The sequence below is a fragment of the Helianthus annuus genome, chromosome 4, assembly GCF_002127325.2.
Source record: "Helianthus annuus cultivar XRQ/B chromosome 4, HanXRQr2.0-SUNRISE, whole genome shotgun sequence".
NCBI classification, from domain to species: Eukaryota; Viridiplantae; Streptophyta; class Magnoliopsida; order Asterales; family Asteraceae; genus Helianthus; species Helianthus annuus.
This window is the reverse complement of record NC_035436.2, coordinates 179,108,054-179,124,465: the sequence shown is the minus strand read 5'-3', so window position 1 is coordinate 179,124,465 and position 16,412 is coordinate 179,108,054. Positions and strand designations below refer to the sequence as shown.

General features: G+C 34.6%; 2 protein-coding genes across 2 annotated transcripts; one reads left to right on the top strand and one right to left on the bottom strand.

Moving 5' to 3' along the window:
* The first annotated feature begins 410 nt into the window (after positions 1 to 410).
* On the top strand, positions 411 to 2,601 carry LOC118491594. Its single transcript, XM_035989484.1, has 5 exons — positions 411 to 665; positions 970 to 1,488; positions 1,906 to 2,015; positions 2,114 to 2,349; positions 2,414 to 2,601. Exons 1-5 carry the CDS (start codon positions 411 to 413, stop codon positions 2,599 to 2,601), a joined length of 1,308 nt encoding a protein of 435 aa, XP_035845377.1.
* A 4,709-nt stretch (positions 2,602 to 7,310) lies between these two features.
* LOC110937441 (DNA-directed RNA polymerase I subunit 2) lies at positions 7,311 to 15,656 on the bottom strand. Its single transcript, XM_022179862.2, has 27 exons — positions 15,348 to 15,656; positions 15,138 to 15,220; positions 14,909 to 15,037; positions 14,031 to 14,107; positions 13,828 to 13,891; positions 13,663 to 13,733; positions 13,481 to 13,558; positions 13,348 to 13,393; positions 13,088 to 13,268; positions 12,953 to 13,005; positions 12,791 to 12,864; positions 12,607 to 12,724; positions 12,367 to 12,454; positions 11,520 to 11,635; positions 11,296 to 11,423; positions 11,107 to 11,186; positions 10,635 to 10,876; positions 10,389 to 10,553; positions 10,161 to 10,325; positions 9,995 to 10,069; positions 9,808 to 9,911; positions 9,656 to 9,731; positions 9,435 to 9,563; positions 9,193 to 9,333; positions 8,895 to 9,107; positions 8,568 to 8,813; positions 7,311 to 7,909 (listed from the first exon to the last, which is right to left on the bottom strand). Exons 1-27 carry the CDS (start codon positions 15,544 to 15,546, stop codon positions 7,478 to 7,480), a joined length of 3,573 nt encoding a protein of 1,190 aa, XP_022035554.1. The 5' UTR covers positions 15,547 to 15,656; the 3' UTR covers positions 7,311 to 7,477.
* Positions 15,657 to 16,412: the final 756 nt, after the last annotated feature.

Sequence of the window (16,412 nt, the reverse complement as noted above, 5' to 3'; positions counted from 1 at the left end):
AAAACTTTTAAAAATAGGGGAAATGGACTGTATCACCCTCAACTACGCAAAATTGGCCAATATCACGCTCAACTTTCAAGTTGGCTCCCACCACCCTCTACTCGACAAGTTGGTGTCATTGTCACCCCTTAGTTAAAAAAAACACTAACTGAGTTAGTTTTTTAAGCCTATGTGGCATTTAGATGATGACTTGGAAGCATACGTGGACAGAGCCTCAATAAATACCCCCTTTCCCTCTCTAATCAGTTACATTTCATCAAAATCCAGTTCTGTTCACCAGTTCACTTCGATGTTGGCGATCAAACCCTAGTTCCTTGATCATCGACGATTGCAGGCAAAATTCAGACTCCCAAGAGGTAAGGTTTATGTTAGGGTTGATTGCATTGTGATTTTACACACTGATTTAACTTATGGAGCGTATAGATGTTATGCTTTGGTACGGTGGTTGTCTTGATTTCTCTTTTGATCAACCTCAGTATATTGATGGTAATTGTAAGTTAATCCAAATGGATTTTGATCATATCGCATACTTTGAGCTAGTTGATTATGCACTGGAAACCAACGAGTACGAAAGTAGAGATTTTTATATGTATGGGATGGATGCGGATAATGGTGATTTTAAACTGTCTCGTGATGATAAAGATGTGTTGGAACTTGCAATGAAGGCAAAAAATTGGAGTGAATCGTTCATTTAAGTCTTTGTTCAACATAGCCCAATTATGTCTGAACATAAGACCCACCACTGTTCCCAACCCAGTAAACCACGGGCCCAATCCAGTTGCCAGTCCAATACCCAACCCATTAAACCTAAATCTAGTTCCCAGCCCATTAAACGACAAGCCCAACCCAAAAAAACTAGTACCCAAGCCCAGAAAAAAAGTAATACACGTGAAAGTGGGTAGGGCATCTGGTAAATGTTTTACAACTCCTGAAGTCCCTAGATCTGGAAGTACATCAGGTGTTAAACAGGTTGTTGAAGAACCAGTACACGAGGCTTCATGGGCATTTGATATAGATAAGGAAACAAATCTTAAAGAGGTTGTGAAAGAATCAGTAAAAGAGGTTGTACAAGAAGAAGTCTTTGGTCAACATAGTGATAAAGAAGCTGATTTAGAACAGGACAGTGAAGACAGTGATTACAATGAAGAGTCCAGTTGTGATGATGATGAGGATTGTTATTCTGATGATGATGAGGTTTTGGAAGAATTGGTTGGCTTAGATTCAGACATAGAAGATTTAGAATGGAAACAATCACAAGATGCAATTAAACAAGCTACCAAGGATGAAGAAGCAGCCACAAAGAAGATAATTGAAGAGTGTATCAAACATAATGAAAAAGAAGGTAATTTTCATGAATCTAATGATGCAAGTTGTGCACACGTAGAGGGATACAGTAGTTATGAAGAATCAGATGGTGATATTGCCACACCAGGCGATAGTGAAGAAGACGATGTTCGAGGTAAAAAGTTTAGGGAAACTGCTCCTAGTGTAAGTGCACAAAACTAACTGGAAGAAGTTTGTTTGGAAAGTTGGGACAAGGTTTGCTTCAAGGATTCCTTTAAGGAGGCAGTTAGAAGATATGCTGTGTCTAATGGCAGGAATCTTTTCATAGCAAAGAGTGATACCAAACAAGAAGGTCGTGTAGTAATCAAGTGTGTAGCAGGGTGTCCTTTCTATCTATTTTGTTCAATGCACACAGGGAAAGAATGTTACATGATTAAAAGTGTGAAAAACCGTCACACTTGCCAAAGAAACATGATAAAGAACAGGCAACTAACTGCTAAGTTTATAGGTGATGAGTTCCTACCTTTATTTAAGGCCGAACCACACTGGTCTGCTAAGGAAATCATAACTGCTGTCAGACAAAAGTACAAGGTGATTATAAGTAAGTGATTGGCTTATAAGGCTAAGAAAAGTGCACATAAGAAGCTTCATGGATCAATGAGAGATCATTACAGTAAGATTGGTTCATATCTGAATGCATTAAGGAAAGCAAATCCATCATCAACTTTCAAGTTGGAAACTGCTCCACCAGGTTTCATTAATCTAGATCCAGAGGCCACATGTGAAGCATTCTTCAGACTGTTTGTATGTTTTGATGGTCTTAAAAAAGGGTTTCTAGCTGGATGCAAGAAGGTGTTGTGCTTAAAAAAGGGTTTCAGCCAATGGATCCACCACCAATCAAATCTGCTCCTGGTAGGCCCAAGAAGAATAGGAAGAGGGATCCTCATGAAGATCCAAAAAGGCCTGGGAAACTCACAAAGCATGGGGTTATAATGAAATGTAGTAACTGTGGGGCTAGAGGTCACAACAAAAGAAAGTGCACTGAGAAGGGGAAAACAACTGAAGGTAAATGTTATTAAGTTTAAGTTTATTCTTTGGTTAATTACATGGCTTAAAGTTTGTGTCTCAGGTGGTTCTGCTCCAAAGAGACGGAAAAAGTCAACTAAAAAGGCAACAAAGCAGTCCACTCAAGAGGCAACCCAGCAGTCCACTCATGAGGCAACCCAGCAGTCCACTCAAGAGCCAACTCAGAAATCTACTCAAAAGGGAACCAACAAGTCAAGTCAAAAGGGAAAGAGAAAGACCAATCAAGGCTGAAGTTACATGTGATCTTTTGTGTTTGTGGCACTGCTATGTATGACTTATTTAAGTAGGCAATGTTATGTATGACTTATTTAAGTAGGCAATGTTATGTATGACTCTAATATTTTGTCTAAAAACACCTTCTAGTAATGTGGGACCAGTTAAGTAGTCAATCTATGACTTTTCTATGTTGTTTGACTTTTTCTGTGTTGTTTGACTTTTCAGTGTTGTTTGACTTTTTTTGTTGTTGATTGAGTCACATATTGGTGTACATATTCCATTATGGTCATTGTGTACACTTTAATAGGTTGACTCAAAAATTGATGACCATGCTTTCTGTTTGGTATGTTTTGGTCAGTCTTCAGTTTGGTTTAGTGATTCTGCACTTTGGCTAATTTTGATTCAACTTACAGTTTGACAGCAGTTTGGTTTAGTGCTTCTGCACTTTGGTCTGCTGTTTCTACAAGTGCACTTGCACTTTGGTTCAAAATTTGGCCAACTATGCACCTGGTTACAGTTTGACTGCAAATTGGTCATACTTTGGCCAATTTTGCACCTAGTTATGCAGTTTGAGTCACTTGCAAGTGCAGTTGCACTTTGGTTCATATTTTGGCCAATTATGCACCTATTTACAGTTTGACTGTAGTTTGGTCAAACTTTAGCCAATTATGCACCTAGTTAGAGTTTGACTGCAAAATTGGTCAAACTTTGGCCACTTTTGCTTTACACAGTTTGTGAATTTTGGTTCAAACAGTGGCCATTTTGGCTTCATATGCAGTTTGAGTCACTTGCAAGTATGGTCAACATGTACATTAACTTAGATGTCCAGTTGAGTCAAAGTAACAAAACACTTCATTTCATAACAAGTGGGCACAAATGGTTACAAACACTAAATACCACAACAGTTCATTATCAATAAATACTAATTCCACAAATACAATAATATGGCAATTGCAATTACAAAGGTTAGCACATATGGTTTCTTCGACTTCGTCTTTGTGTCAAATCTCATTGCTTTCAAGTTCTTGTTCTCTTCTATTAACAACATATTGTGTAATTCAAGGTTCTTTATCTTCAGGTCTTTAAACGTCACTTGAGTTGAGGTGCCGTATGAACGTTCAACGAACATCTTATCAACTTCTTCTTTACAAAGGAAGAATTTGCAATCCCCTCTCTACAAAACACAACAACTATAAGGAATTTGCAATGGAATATCTCCTAAACACCAAATTGATATGCAAATTCAACTTACAGGCCAGTGAGAACAGCCGTAAAATTCTTCACCATGTCTTTCACTTTTAAGACCAGCTACTCGAAGAACAGCAACAACGTCGTGATGACAGTACACATTTCCATCCAAATCGACCTTGAAGACTTTAGGTTTTCGAATTAGAGTAGAGGTAGAAGACGACGACATGTTGCCTGAATGTTTCAATGGGCAATTAGGGCAAGATCGGCTATGGGGAGGAGGTATTAGGGCAAAAACGGCGATGACCCTCTACCTGCAATTGATCTTCGTCACCAATTTGATGGGGAGAAGATGAGTTTGTTTGGGAATTAGGGTTAAATGGTTGAATTGATGTTAAACAGATGATATATCAAGTTTCTGTCCACGTGTGCTTCCAAGTCATCATTTAAATGCCACATAGGCTTAAAAAACTAACTCAGTTAGTGTTTTTTTAACGAAGGGGTGACAGTGACACCAACTTGTCGAGTAGAGGGTGGTGGGAGCCAACTTGAAAGTTGAGCGTGATATTGGCCAATTTTGCATAGTTGAGGGTGATACAGTCCATTTCCCCTTAAAAATATGAACAATTAATTAAAAAGAGTACTCGGTTTAGCTTTATTCGTTTTGTTCTCACGAGAATTCGCTATTCTGTAATGAACGTGACCCTATATTTATATTCTGAGGATATAAGAAATGAGAGTATGTAATTAACTAAATTATGAGGTTGATAAGAGAATGCATTCATAATTCTTTGGCTTGTTAATTTATTTGTGATAGATGTAAATAATTTTTTTCCCAACAATTTTTTTTTCTTTTGAACGACTAAAGAGACGATGATTATTTAATAAAATTGCACGGCAATTTTTGAGTTTGCCCTACTGTCATTTATTTATTTTGGTCCATTGAAAAGAGGAAGAAGAAATGAAGAGGGGATCAAAGAAGATAGTTGTTAATATTAAGATATACACCTTGTTTTAAACGTTGATAAACCCTTGAATAATCCGGTAATGAATGATGAGACTTGAATTCATTCGTCGCTATCATGTCAAACGGTTCACCATGTTCTATGGTTCAGCCAGATTCGATCATAACCTCTCAGTTCAACCCTGAGCCAGTGGATGCTTACCGAATCGGTTTGCCCGTGAGCCAGTCCATATTTCAAACCATAACATGTCAAAAATTAGCTAAAAATAGTATATATTTGCTTTATCAACACTTTTGCCTAATATAACAGGAGTGCAAAGAAACTATGATACATAAAGATGTTTTAATATAAAAAACCAATTTTAACTTTTATAGTAGAGAACTATCATAATCACATAAATATTTCTCCTTTTGTTTTGTTGTTTGTAACCATCTACTCTCTCCTTATATGTGAAAACCATTAATAAAATATGTGCTCAAGCTAATGTTTAAAATTTAATAGAACTAGCAGATTATGCACATGTATCTTTATATTTCAAATTATTTATGATTCAATTGTAAGTTTTAACTTGTGTATTTAATGATAATTAACCTTATTTTTAAACAGAACTTGCAGAACCAATTTAGACCAATCATTATATTTTAGATTAAAACTAAATAAAAAGGATATAATAGTAATTTATTAAATATTACGTTCTTTTTTCATTATTTTTTTATTCTCTTTCTCTCTCCTCTCTCTATTTTTATTGATCAAATAACATGAACATTTAGGTTTATACATTTACATGTTCATCATCATTTTCAAAGTAATTATATGTTTACATGTGTAAATCACTTTTAATTTCTACAGACGTATAAATAACCTGTTTACATATTTGTAAATCTTCATACTCATCATAAATTTCTTCATACCATTCATCATATAGATATTTAATCATTATTATATCAAACACATTTGTGTACATGTAAATAACAAAAAAAATATATTTAATAAATTTATATTAACTGTAACATAAATCAAATCTATGTTTACACATCTGTTAATAGATATCCAGGTACATATGTAACAATAAATCGATATTTACACATGTGTATAATCAAACTATTGAAAAATTGATATCAACACATGCATTTTCATTGGCCCCCTTCTCTTTAAATATGAACACTTTAAATGGATCAAAAGCCTGCAATCACAAAAACTATTATAAATACAATAACAACAAACAAGGTAAATAAGAGTAGGATCAAAAGCTTAATAACATACCGATATATGTAATTAACTTGTATATTAAAATTTGTACCTTAAAGTGTAAATAATAAATAAAATTAAAATCTAAAAATAGGTTCTAAAATGTTAAACTAAAGAAAAACAATGACTACTTTTGAAACATGCTTTACAGGTGTGTAAGTCAACCATTTACATATATGTAGTTGTTCGACATACGTGTAACTAAAGAATTTACGTATATGTAAACATTTATTCAAACGCCTAGCATGCAATATTTTTATGTTATAAATCATTTCAGTAATAAATTTAGCTTAGTTAAATAACTATCCGAATACATTAAACTAGCTAAATAGTTGGTAAAAATAGTTAGAACTCTTTGTCGTGTGGATCTTAAAAATCTATAATATCACTGTATAACAATTAAAGGAGGCACTAGTTGAACCATCTTCTATGGATCCATTGATTATAAGAAAACAAACAAGAAATGGAACAAGTGTATTAATATATAATATAACCCAAAACAAATTGCATAGTATACCTTAATGATTTGAAAATAAATGAAAATCTAAAGAACCTGAATACTTTTTCGATTACGGCTTTGATTATGTGAAATCCTCCGAATTATTTTTTCCAATTAGCACTTGTGGATTTTGTAACAACTTTATATTCTTTTCGATTTATGTAGATCTACAAATGAGAAAAAACAGGAAGTTAGTCAAAAATCAAATATTGAAATCGAAAGAAATCAGGATATACAAAAACATGTGATAATTTGGGATATGAAACTTTACCTTTTTACCCTTCATTATCTAATATATTATCCTTAAACTTCTACATTATTACTAAAATGCCACATTCTATATTAGCCCTTGATCAGATGATCTAATGGTTTAGATGAGTTCTGTAAGTTCTGTAATTTTTTTTGGTTCTGAAATGATCTTGATCCTTAATAATAATTATATGTAATATACTAGCCTCTTAAATTGTGTAAATTATCTCTTAATTATGTGTGGTTTAAACAATTTTTGTATGAAATTATCATCTTTTACTTACGTGAGATATTTCATTTATTCAACCTGTATGATACATGGGTTTACAACCTTTTTCGCATTTCTCTATTAAAAAGTATGAACACACCTCTATCTCATTAATAAAATGAATCATTTAATTTTTCAGTCTCAAAAACTTTTAAAATAAAAGGTTTTAACTGTTTTTCCTGATATTTCCAAATAAAAGAACAAATTCCGTATGTTCACTCATCATGTAAACAAATTGTTAGGTCAAAGGTTAACAAATTAGTTTGATGATTTATATGTACCATTAGAAAAAGGTACATAAAAAAAAGAGAGAGAAGAATATCGATCATATAATTGACAACACTACAAAGTATAAACATTCTGGTTCAACAAAATTAGCCTAGATTCAACATCAAAAACACAATACATCTCTTTGACTCTCACAAGTAGCAAAATTGTATGTTTAAACAAAACCCTCTCCCTCCCATAAATATATTACTGTTTCAAAGCAGCACCACCTCCATTGCTATTCCCTAGTTCGAGTCTGACTCGTATGTTCATAGCCGCCAGCTCAGCAGCCAAATACCTAAAAACGTAAGGCATTGGAACTGTTTCCATACCTTTACTTGTCTGGCAAGCAACACACTTGACCTTTTTCGGGACTCTGCCAGGTGGCAGCCCAGCAATCTCCCTCAATGCTTTCTTCTGGTGTTGAATCAGTGTCGTGGTCAGAATGCTTCCACATATCGAACACACGTCAGCAATGTGATGATCTGAACTTGAGTGAAGCCTATCGTGTAACAAATACGCTGCCCCATGTGCAAGAAGCGAGTCGCGTTCCATCTCACCAAACCGAATACCACCTCCTTTCTTTCTTCCTTTTATAGGCTGACGTGTCACTTGATCCACCGTTCCAGTTGATCTAACCTGAAACATTATTTATTTTATGAGCCACAAATAAATCTTTATAACTAGGGCTGCAAATGAACCAAACGTTCAGCAAGTAGTTTGTGAACGTCCAGTGGGAAGTTCGATTGTGTTCGTTCGTTTATTAAACAAACGAACACGGTTCGTTTAGTTAAATGAACGAACATGAACAAAGGCTGCGTTTGTTTATATATGTCCGTGAACGTTCGGTGACGTGTTCATTTATGATTTATGTTTGATAGTTCATTAGTGTTTTTAGTTTTTAGATTTTGTTTAAATACTTCAAAATTCCGAAAAATAAAATATTTAATAAGCGTCGATGTATAATGTATTATATATTTTGTTCATGAACTCTTGTTTGTGTTCTTTTGTTTCCATTTGTGGCCATGAACATTAGTTTGTGTTCATTTGTGTTCATCAACGTTCGTTGCCTAAAATTAACAAAATAAGCACAAACGAACACGTTCATGTCCTTAACAAACGAACATGAACATCAAAATTTCGTTCGGTAAGTGTTCACGAACAGTTCGTAAACACATATTTTTAACAAACAAAAACGAAAAAGGTCTGGTTCGTGTTTGTCCGGTTCGTTTGCAGCCCTTTTATAACTTTCTTGCCGTGTTTAGATTCGTGTCAAATTTGTTTTTAGAAAACGTACCTGGAACTTATCGGAAACCATATGCCTTAGTCTTTGATAATAAACCGGACCAATAAAAATCTCACATTTTAACTCTTTCCCATAAACACCACTGTACAAGACTTCAGTACCAGAATAGTTAAATCCGCGAGCAGTTAACATGGAAAAAAGTTCATTCACAAGTGGGTCCCCCTCACTTTCATCGGACTTATTAACCGAGCTTGAGAAAGGTGTTGCGTCCACAAATTTCCCATGTAACGAGCCTCCCTATATATAATCAAACAAATTATATACACACATACATACATATCAGTTAATAACATAACAGTGATTATGAATTTATGATACCTTTGCAGCAATAGATTCTAGAAGCATTGCAATAGTCATTCTAGAAGGAAATGCGTGAGGATTGATAATAAGATCGGGTCGCATTCCGGTAACTCCAGAAAACGGCATATCCACGTCGGGCCATAGTTGAGAACATACACCTTTTTGCCCGTGTCTACTGCTAAATTTATCACCAATTATGGGATTTCTGCCACGGCGTAAACGTATGTTTGCCTGTAATAAATTCACAAAACTAATTCCACTGGACCAATAAGGCAATAACTGTAACTGAAATCAAAAAATATTTGAAAAAATATACCTTTGTTATCTGCTTTTTGGTTTTCACATCAACTGCAACGTAATCAACTGTAACAGGTTCTGAACCTTTCAACTTTTGATTAAATGAAGCGCCTGATACTTCATTATATGTGCTAAAATATGGTTCTCCTGGTTTAATCCTCTGAAAGTTGGTAGTCGACAGTTAACATTTTAACAGAAAACATACATCAATAAACACATAACTACATCATAAAAAAAAGAGAATAAAGGGAAGTATCGAACCTGCCCAACATATGGGAGACCGTCTTGATCGATAAACGAATGTGAAACCTTATCTTGATTGCTTCTTCTAAATATTCTATTGGCACGATCGGATTTAGCCTTTTCATCAGCCAAATCAATAGATTCAGTCTGCAAATAACATTCATAGTATATTAAATTATTAATCTTCCACCAATTTTTTTCCAAATCAGAAAATCCAACAAATAGCGATAATAACTTACCTGGTAAATGTGACCATGAGCAAACCCACGGTCAACAGATGACTTATTTAAAACCATGGCATCTTCCATATCGTATCTGCATAATTAGATTGAATAAATATACATTGAAAAAAAAAAACAACAAAATATACATGGTTCTAGAAAACACTTGCCCTGAATAAGCCAGCACGGCCACAATTGCATTTGTCCCTAATGGCGATTCATCAATCAGATATTTTTCATAAGTAGCAGTGCGCACAATTGGGGTTTGAGGGGTCTGCAACAACCAACATGCAATATTACATAACTACAACTATAAATTTATACTTATAAATTACATTTAAAAGAGATTATACGAACCTGAAGGTGATACACCTTTTGATCTGCACGACAATTGATTCCTTGTGAAGAGAAACCCATTGTCTGTTTTGCCATCTACAAGTTCAAAAGCAGTTCAACAGTAAATCAACAAAAATAGTGACATAAGAATCTACCGCAAAATTGTTTAAAATAACAAGATAAAGACCTGACACTGGTACATATTTCTAGGGCTTTGATTATGATCAGACCAAGGAGTAAGATTGCCGACAACACTAAGGATTCCCGTTGGATGAATTTCTTCATGAGTTGCGGGAAACTCATTTAATCTTCCACCGTTTCCTCCATCAGGGCACTCTATTTCCATATAAACCTACAAATGTCTTACGTATTAATAAAATTACAGTCTCATATAAAAAATACTCATGATATTTACCTGTTCAAACGGTCCGATCAGTTCAATATTGTTGTTCTCTCCAGGAGGTGGAAACTTCTGTCTAACGGGCCGGACAAATCTTGACGGGTTTGTAAAAAGGTACAGACCCGGAAACGCTCCCCCCATGCTAATAGGTACATATCCCACTTCCAAATCTTCGGGGATCTGTTTCAGTGTTTATTAATATACGTTAATTCACAAAAGATGATAAGCATGAATAACTTTTTTAAGTGAACAGAAGCAGACCATTGATGCAGCTGATAGTTTCAAACTCCGTAAGTGGTTGACGGTTTTCTCGATTCTATCAGTTGGTATAGTACCAATAACACGGCCATCAAGTAAAACGTGAAGAACTTCCGGAGGACCAGCTTTGACAAGCTTTGGAATTGAAGGGGTCATACCCGCAGCGACCAAAACACTCAGAATAGATTTTTGTAATTTTGTAAAATCTCTAATTTTTCCTTGTGAATCATAAAAGGAAGTGATACCTATAATTGATTATCAAAGTGGTAAAGGGTAATTAGAAGCAGTAAAAGGTTAAATAAAGGGTAATCAGATACAGTAAATGGTCAAAAACATATGAATACTTTTTTGTTGACTTTTCAAACTATTTCTACAAAAAAATAATGATTTAGTTACGATTACAAGATCTGTATATATAATATTAACTTAACTTTTAGAATAAAACCATTTAAGAGATTGTTTGCTATAAACTTACGACATGAGGCAGTCAAATGGTTAAGCAGTCCACATGGAGTACCATCAGGTGTGTGAACAGGGCATACAAAACCCCATGACCTGTAAATATGTCGAAAAAGAGCATAAAACAGAGTAAAGGAGAGTAAGAGAGAAGATAGTACAATGTAAACTACATAAATATTGTTGAAATATACAAAAATATACATACTCTGGCAACAACTTACGCACACTTGTAGTGCGAAGTCCTGCAAGTGATGAACCTCGATGAACAGCTCTAAAATGTGACAGAAAACGAAGATAATTAAGCCTTTCTGCTTGCACGGTCATACCAGCTTTCTACAAAAACAAAAATAAAACCAGATTTACCTTTGAAATTGAACAGTTAACAGTTTTTAACAAAAAAATGTGTATATAAAACAAGTAAATGAGTACCTCTTTCAGATCAAGAGTCAACGATGAAACTAATCTTCCAGTTTTTAACATATTTTCAACAGCTTGACCAACTTGTTTTGAAGGATTTTTATCCAATGCATGCTTTATGTCAGCTACTGCAATAATCCAAACCAAAAAGACATAAATAAGGTTAAGTTAAAGAAAAGTTTGTCTTCATAAGTCAAAGAGTAAAATATCATTTTTGTCCTTGAGGTATGGCCAGTTTTGCGACTTTCGTCCAAAGGTTTGTTTTTTCGCATTTGGATCCAAAAGATCAGAAATCTTGCCATTTTCATCCAGCTCGTTAACTTCATCCATTTTTCCATTAAGTCGGTGTATCTTCGTCTTTTTTTGTGAACTTAAAGGGCAATATGGTCTATTTCACTTTATGTACAAGCATTTAGGGGGTGTTTTGGGATTGCTTATAAAACAACTTATTGACTTTTAACTTTTTGGAAAAGGAGTTTTTTAGAAAATGATGTTTGGGTAATGGGTTGAAAAGGAGGTTTTAAGGCTTTGAAAAGGAGAAATGGAGAAGTTAGGAGGGAGTGACTTTTTGAAAAAGGAGATAAGGAGTTTTTCATAAGCAATCCCAAACACCCCCTTAAAATACCCCTGACCGAATCCATTAGACCGAATTTCCTTTTAAGTTAACAAAACGACGGAAATACCCCTGACTTAACGGAGAAAAATGAATGGAGTTAACGACCCGGATGAAAATGGCAAGATTTTAAACCGTTTGGATCGAGATGCGGATAAACAAACCTTTGGACAAAAGTCGCAAAACTGACCAAACCTCAGAGACGAAAATGCATTTTACTCGGTTAAATAATGAAATAGAGCATACAGCTGCCAAAGTCAAAGTTTTTCTTTCTGTTATTAGCTTCATCTTGAAGTAGTCGTTTAGCTTTTAGTAGCCATTCCTGTAACCTTTCCTGAAAATAAGTAAAAACACGTTATTACACAAACATCTTGTTGAACTTTTACAAATAATAGTTAAAGCCCTACGTACCCTACACTAACTATGTCAATCACTCATTTAATATCAGTACTTCTAATCCCTGTTTATAATAAACTTTTATTTTACCTTAATATATATTGTAACCAAGTGACCGGGCAGCAGAACTTCCTGAGTTTGCAACGAATCAGGGTTGTCCGGTATAGAGGTTTGATCAATAAACGAGAAAAGTTTCTGCACCATAAAACTGAATAAAAGGATATGTCAATACTTTGAAATCCAAAAAATAATAACAAAAGCAAGAATTGCTTACATTAACAGATTAAATTTATCATGATTGCTCTCAAGATGGACTAATACGAAATCTCTCATAACAGCGTCAGCAACCTACAGAAAAAAAAAATTGTTGATATAAGACAAAAAAAAGATCCATAAATTAATACACACATTATAGAGATGTATAAATAAGACTCACAGCAGGGTAACTATCGTGTTCCATTCCGTCCATAAAAGGTTTAAAGTACTCCCCTGATTACAATATAAGAATATAAACAAAATTTATGCATCTAAAATAAGAGTTAACAGAAAGTGATAAAAGAACAATAATTACCGATGTACTCCAGACACTGGATGCGGGTATATAAAGACAGATCTTTAACTTCATTGAGAATAATCATTGCTCTTTCACTCAAAATCTGAGTGCCAACGCAACCTTTTGCCTTCTCATATTTAGCATGGTACACAGACGTCAAACTCAGGAAAATCTCATGATCAGTAGTATCAATAAGGGCCTGTTGACCGAAAAAATATACAAAAACATCAGTACAAGGTACAAATTTTTAAATTTACTAGAAAATATGTGCTTTGTACCTTCAAAACAAGACCTATGGGTAGCAAGTTCTCCCTCCCTCGTATACTACACATGTTACAAAGTAAGAAAAATTAGCGGTTATTTTTATAAACAACATAAAACTTTTGTTACACCATAATCATTACTACTAACCGAAATCCAACCCTTGCACTCCCATTGCTAAGATAATATAGATTGAGGGTTACAGCTGATTGATCTTCTCTAACGCATCTGAGAAGAGAACAGATAATATAACCAACAAGTTTGAAAATGTACAGAAACATATACATTAAAGTTGTTTTTAACACACAAAAAATAGAAACATAGGAAATGACCTTATAATGACAGCTTTATCAGTGAACCCTTCTCTTCGATTGCGATATGCACTTCTGGCCATACTAGTTGGCTGCAAATATGCAATGTTGCAAAGCTTATTTGGCTAAAATTGTCACCAGTTAAAATACTAAAATAAGTTATGTAAAGCGTAACAAGTAACTTACGTAGTTTCTCTTCGGCACAACTAATAATCTGACAACCCTCTCAAGCCCATTTAATATAAAGTACCTATAAGATGTAATGTAATTAGCACTTGAAAAGTTGCCATAAAAAACAGACATATAAACATTCTTTATTTCAGAAGGTGAGAATTTGAAACTTTTATGAATGACATAAAAAAGGTTATAAGTATAAAAAAATTACATACCCGCCCATTTCTGATGCTTCTTCTTTATAGGACACCAGTTTATGATGATCAGCATCTCTAAGGTGACAAAGTTTTGACTGCAAAAAGTTTCAGGGAACCCTAAATGTCAGGCCGTGACAAGAATGTTTCCTATTACAACATGTTTAGCAACTTCATACGCCTTAAGACTTTAGTTCTGTGATCACGAATTACCCAAATCCTTCCCGTTTTTGTAACCAGGGTCCACTATGCAGCAGTGTTGTAATAATCGCTATGCACTAGTTAGGCAGTGGGGTACCGACTAGTGGTTAATCAGATTGGAATTTTTAATTTTTACATGCAACTTTTCAAAGTTATATATGTACCCACCCTAAAAAGCAGAAAACCTTTACATTTAAAATCCACTGGGGAAGCCCAGTTTGGTTGCTATTAATAACATTCTTAGGCGCACCAGCTCACAATCAGCCTGTTTAAACAACCCTAAAACACATATCGACTCCATTTCTAGGGTTTCACTGCCTCCAAAAATCTTCACTCTGCAGCAGTGCAATGTAACAAGGAAGATGAAGACGATTTTGCCAGCATGAAATACCCCACCGCCGTCAACACAGTCATCCGGGTCCTCCCTCCTTCCCTAATTCCGGTTGACGATTCGATAAACACCGTCACCGGCATCAGAATTCGTGAATCCGAAGAATCTCACCATCGAATATAGGAACAATTTACTCCAATTAGGACCGCCTTTGACCGATAACCGATTTTTGGGTCCGATTACATAAAATTCCAAACAATAGAGTACTGATTACCGATTAATCGCCAATCAATCCCGATTTTTACAACACTACAGTGCAGAATCATATAACTTTAAATAAGAATTCACCACACACACATTCCCTTACCTTCAACATAATCGGCAACTGCCCAAAACTGAATTTCTCTCTAATAACAGCTCCATCAGGACCATCGCCATATTTAAAACAAACATCCACCATAAACTTACCAGTGTACGAAATTTTCGCTTGTCTACACTGTAATTCAAATTCAAAAAACACAGCTAATCAATAACTTCATACATTCCTACCATCACTAAACAACCAACTGAATTATCCAGTAATACACACACTCTACCTCAAATGGATATAAAGCTTCACGAAACTGCTTCGAACTCCGTTCCTTTTGCGGATGATACAGCTCAGGTTTCTCAAACCAGAGTACAATTCAAGTCAAGAATTAAACAAAAACATATTGTAATTGACTAATTTCATTACAGCTTAAAAAATAATGAAGCAAACACGAGTACTAATACAATTATAGTATTGTAACGAGATAAAAGGATATTTCTTAGCTTCAAATCGGTTGTAGGATCAACGACCTCAACAGGCTTGATGCTCATGAGAGCTTTCTCTAAACCGAATTCGATAAAGTGATCGAATGAGTGAATATGGTGGCTGAAGAGCTCTCGTAACGGCTCGAAGTCAGGATCGTTGGGGAGATGTGGCGTCATTTTGTGCGCACCTGAAACCCTAGCTGGTTTCATGGTTGTTGAAGTGATGATTGTGATGCTGAAACTGGTTTCGGTGGAGGAAGAAAGGAGAAGAGTTAGGTTTAGGGTTTAGAAGGGGTTTTGTGTGTTTTTAACTTTTGGACAATATGTTCATATATTATGTATTTTAGCACGTATGTTTATAGTAATAACATTTTTAGCCCAAATTGAATCTTTACTTTATGAACAAAAAGTGTTTTCGACACAATGATGAATCTTCATATTCTTATGTCTTTGTTATATGTTAACCACAACCCTTAAAGGTTTATCCAATTTTATTTGGAAATATAAAATTATAGAAGTTATTGATTAAATAACTTTAAAATTACAAAGAAAGAAGAAAAGACTGATGTGACAAGAACCGACCTTTAAAATTAAGAGTAAAGTACAATTTATGTCTCTGTGGTTTACGCTCATTCTCACATACAGACTCTATTTGAAAAAAAAAAACAGTCATTTCAGTCCATGTGATTGTCAATTACAATCAATAACATTCTTATTGGAAATGTCTGTTGGTTGAACGTTACCGAAATAGTTGAACGACCATAATATCCTTTAGGGACGAAAATCGCAATTGAAAACTATCATATCCTTTATAATTGTTTGCAACACACAAGCCCCTTTCAGCCCCATCCATGTTCCCCCAATTCCTTCCACTAACCCTAAAACACATAATCTTTAATAATGATCTTATTCTTTACATATTTTTAAAAGTCTGAGTAAGTTGTTTGTCTAATTGGACGGTCAACTTGTTTCTTTAATGGTTTATAATTTGATTTGTGAAACTTTGATACCCAATTACGTTGGCGTTTTTTAATAAGTTATTTTGAATAACTGAATGATTGATGAAGATTAAACAA

Coding starts and splice junctions, on each gene's coding strand:
- LOC118491594 (XM_035989484.1), top strand. CDS start 411: ATGGAGCGTATAGATGTTATGCTTTGGTACGGTGGTTGTCTTGATTTC. Junction 2,016..2,113: donor AATCCATCATCAACTTTCAA/GTTGGAAACTGC, acceptor GTCTTAAAAAAG/GGTTTCTAGCTGGATGCAAG. Junction 2,350..2,413: donor GAAGGGGAAAACAACTGAAG/GTAAATGTTATT, acceptor TTTGTGTCTCAG/GTGGTTCTGCTCCAAAGAGA.
- LOC110937441 (XM_022179862.2), bottom strand. CDS start 15,546: ATGAAACCAGCTAGGGTTTCAGGTGCGCACAAAATGACGCCACATCTC. Junction 15,221..15,347: donor AACCGATTTGAAGCTAAGAA/ATATCCTTTTAT, acceptor CTTGAATTGTAC/TCTGGTTTGAGAAACCTGAG. Junction 12,865..12,952: donor AACACGATAGTTACCCTGCT/GTGAGTCTTATT, acceptor TTTTTTCTGTAG/GTTGCTGACGCTGTTATGAG.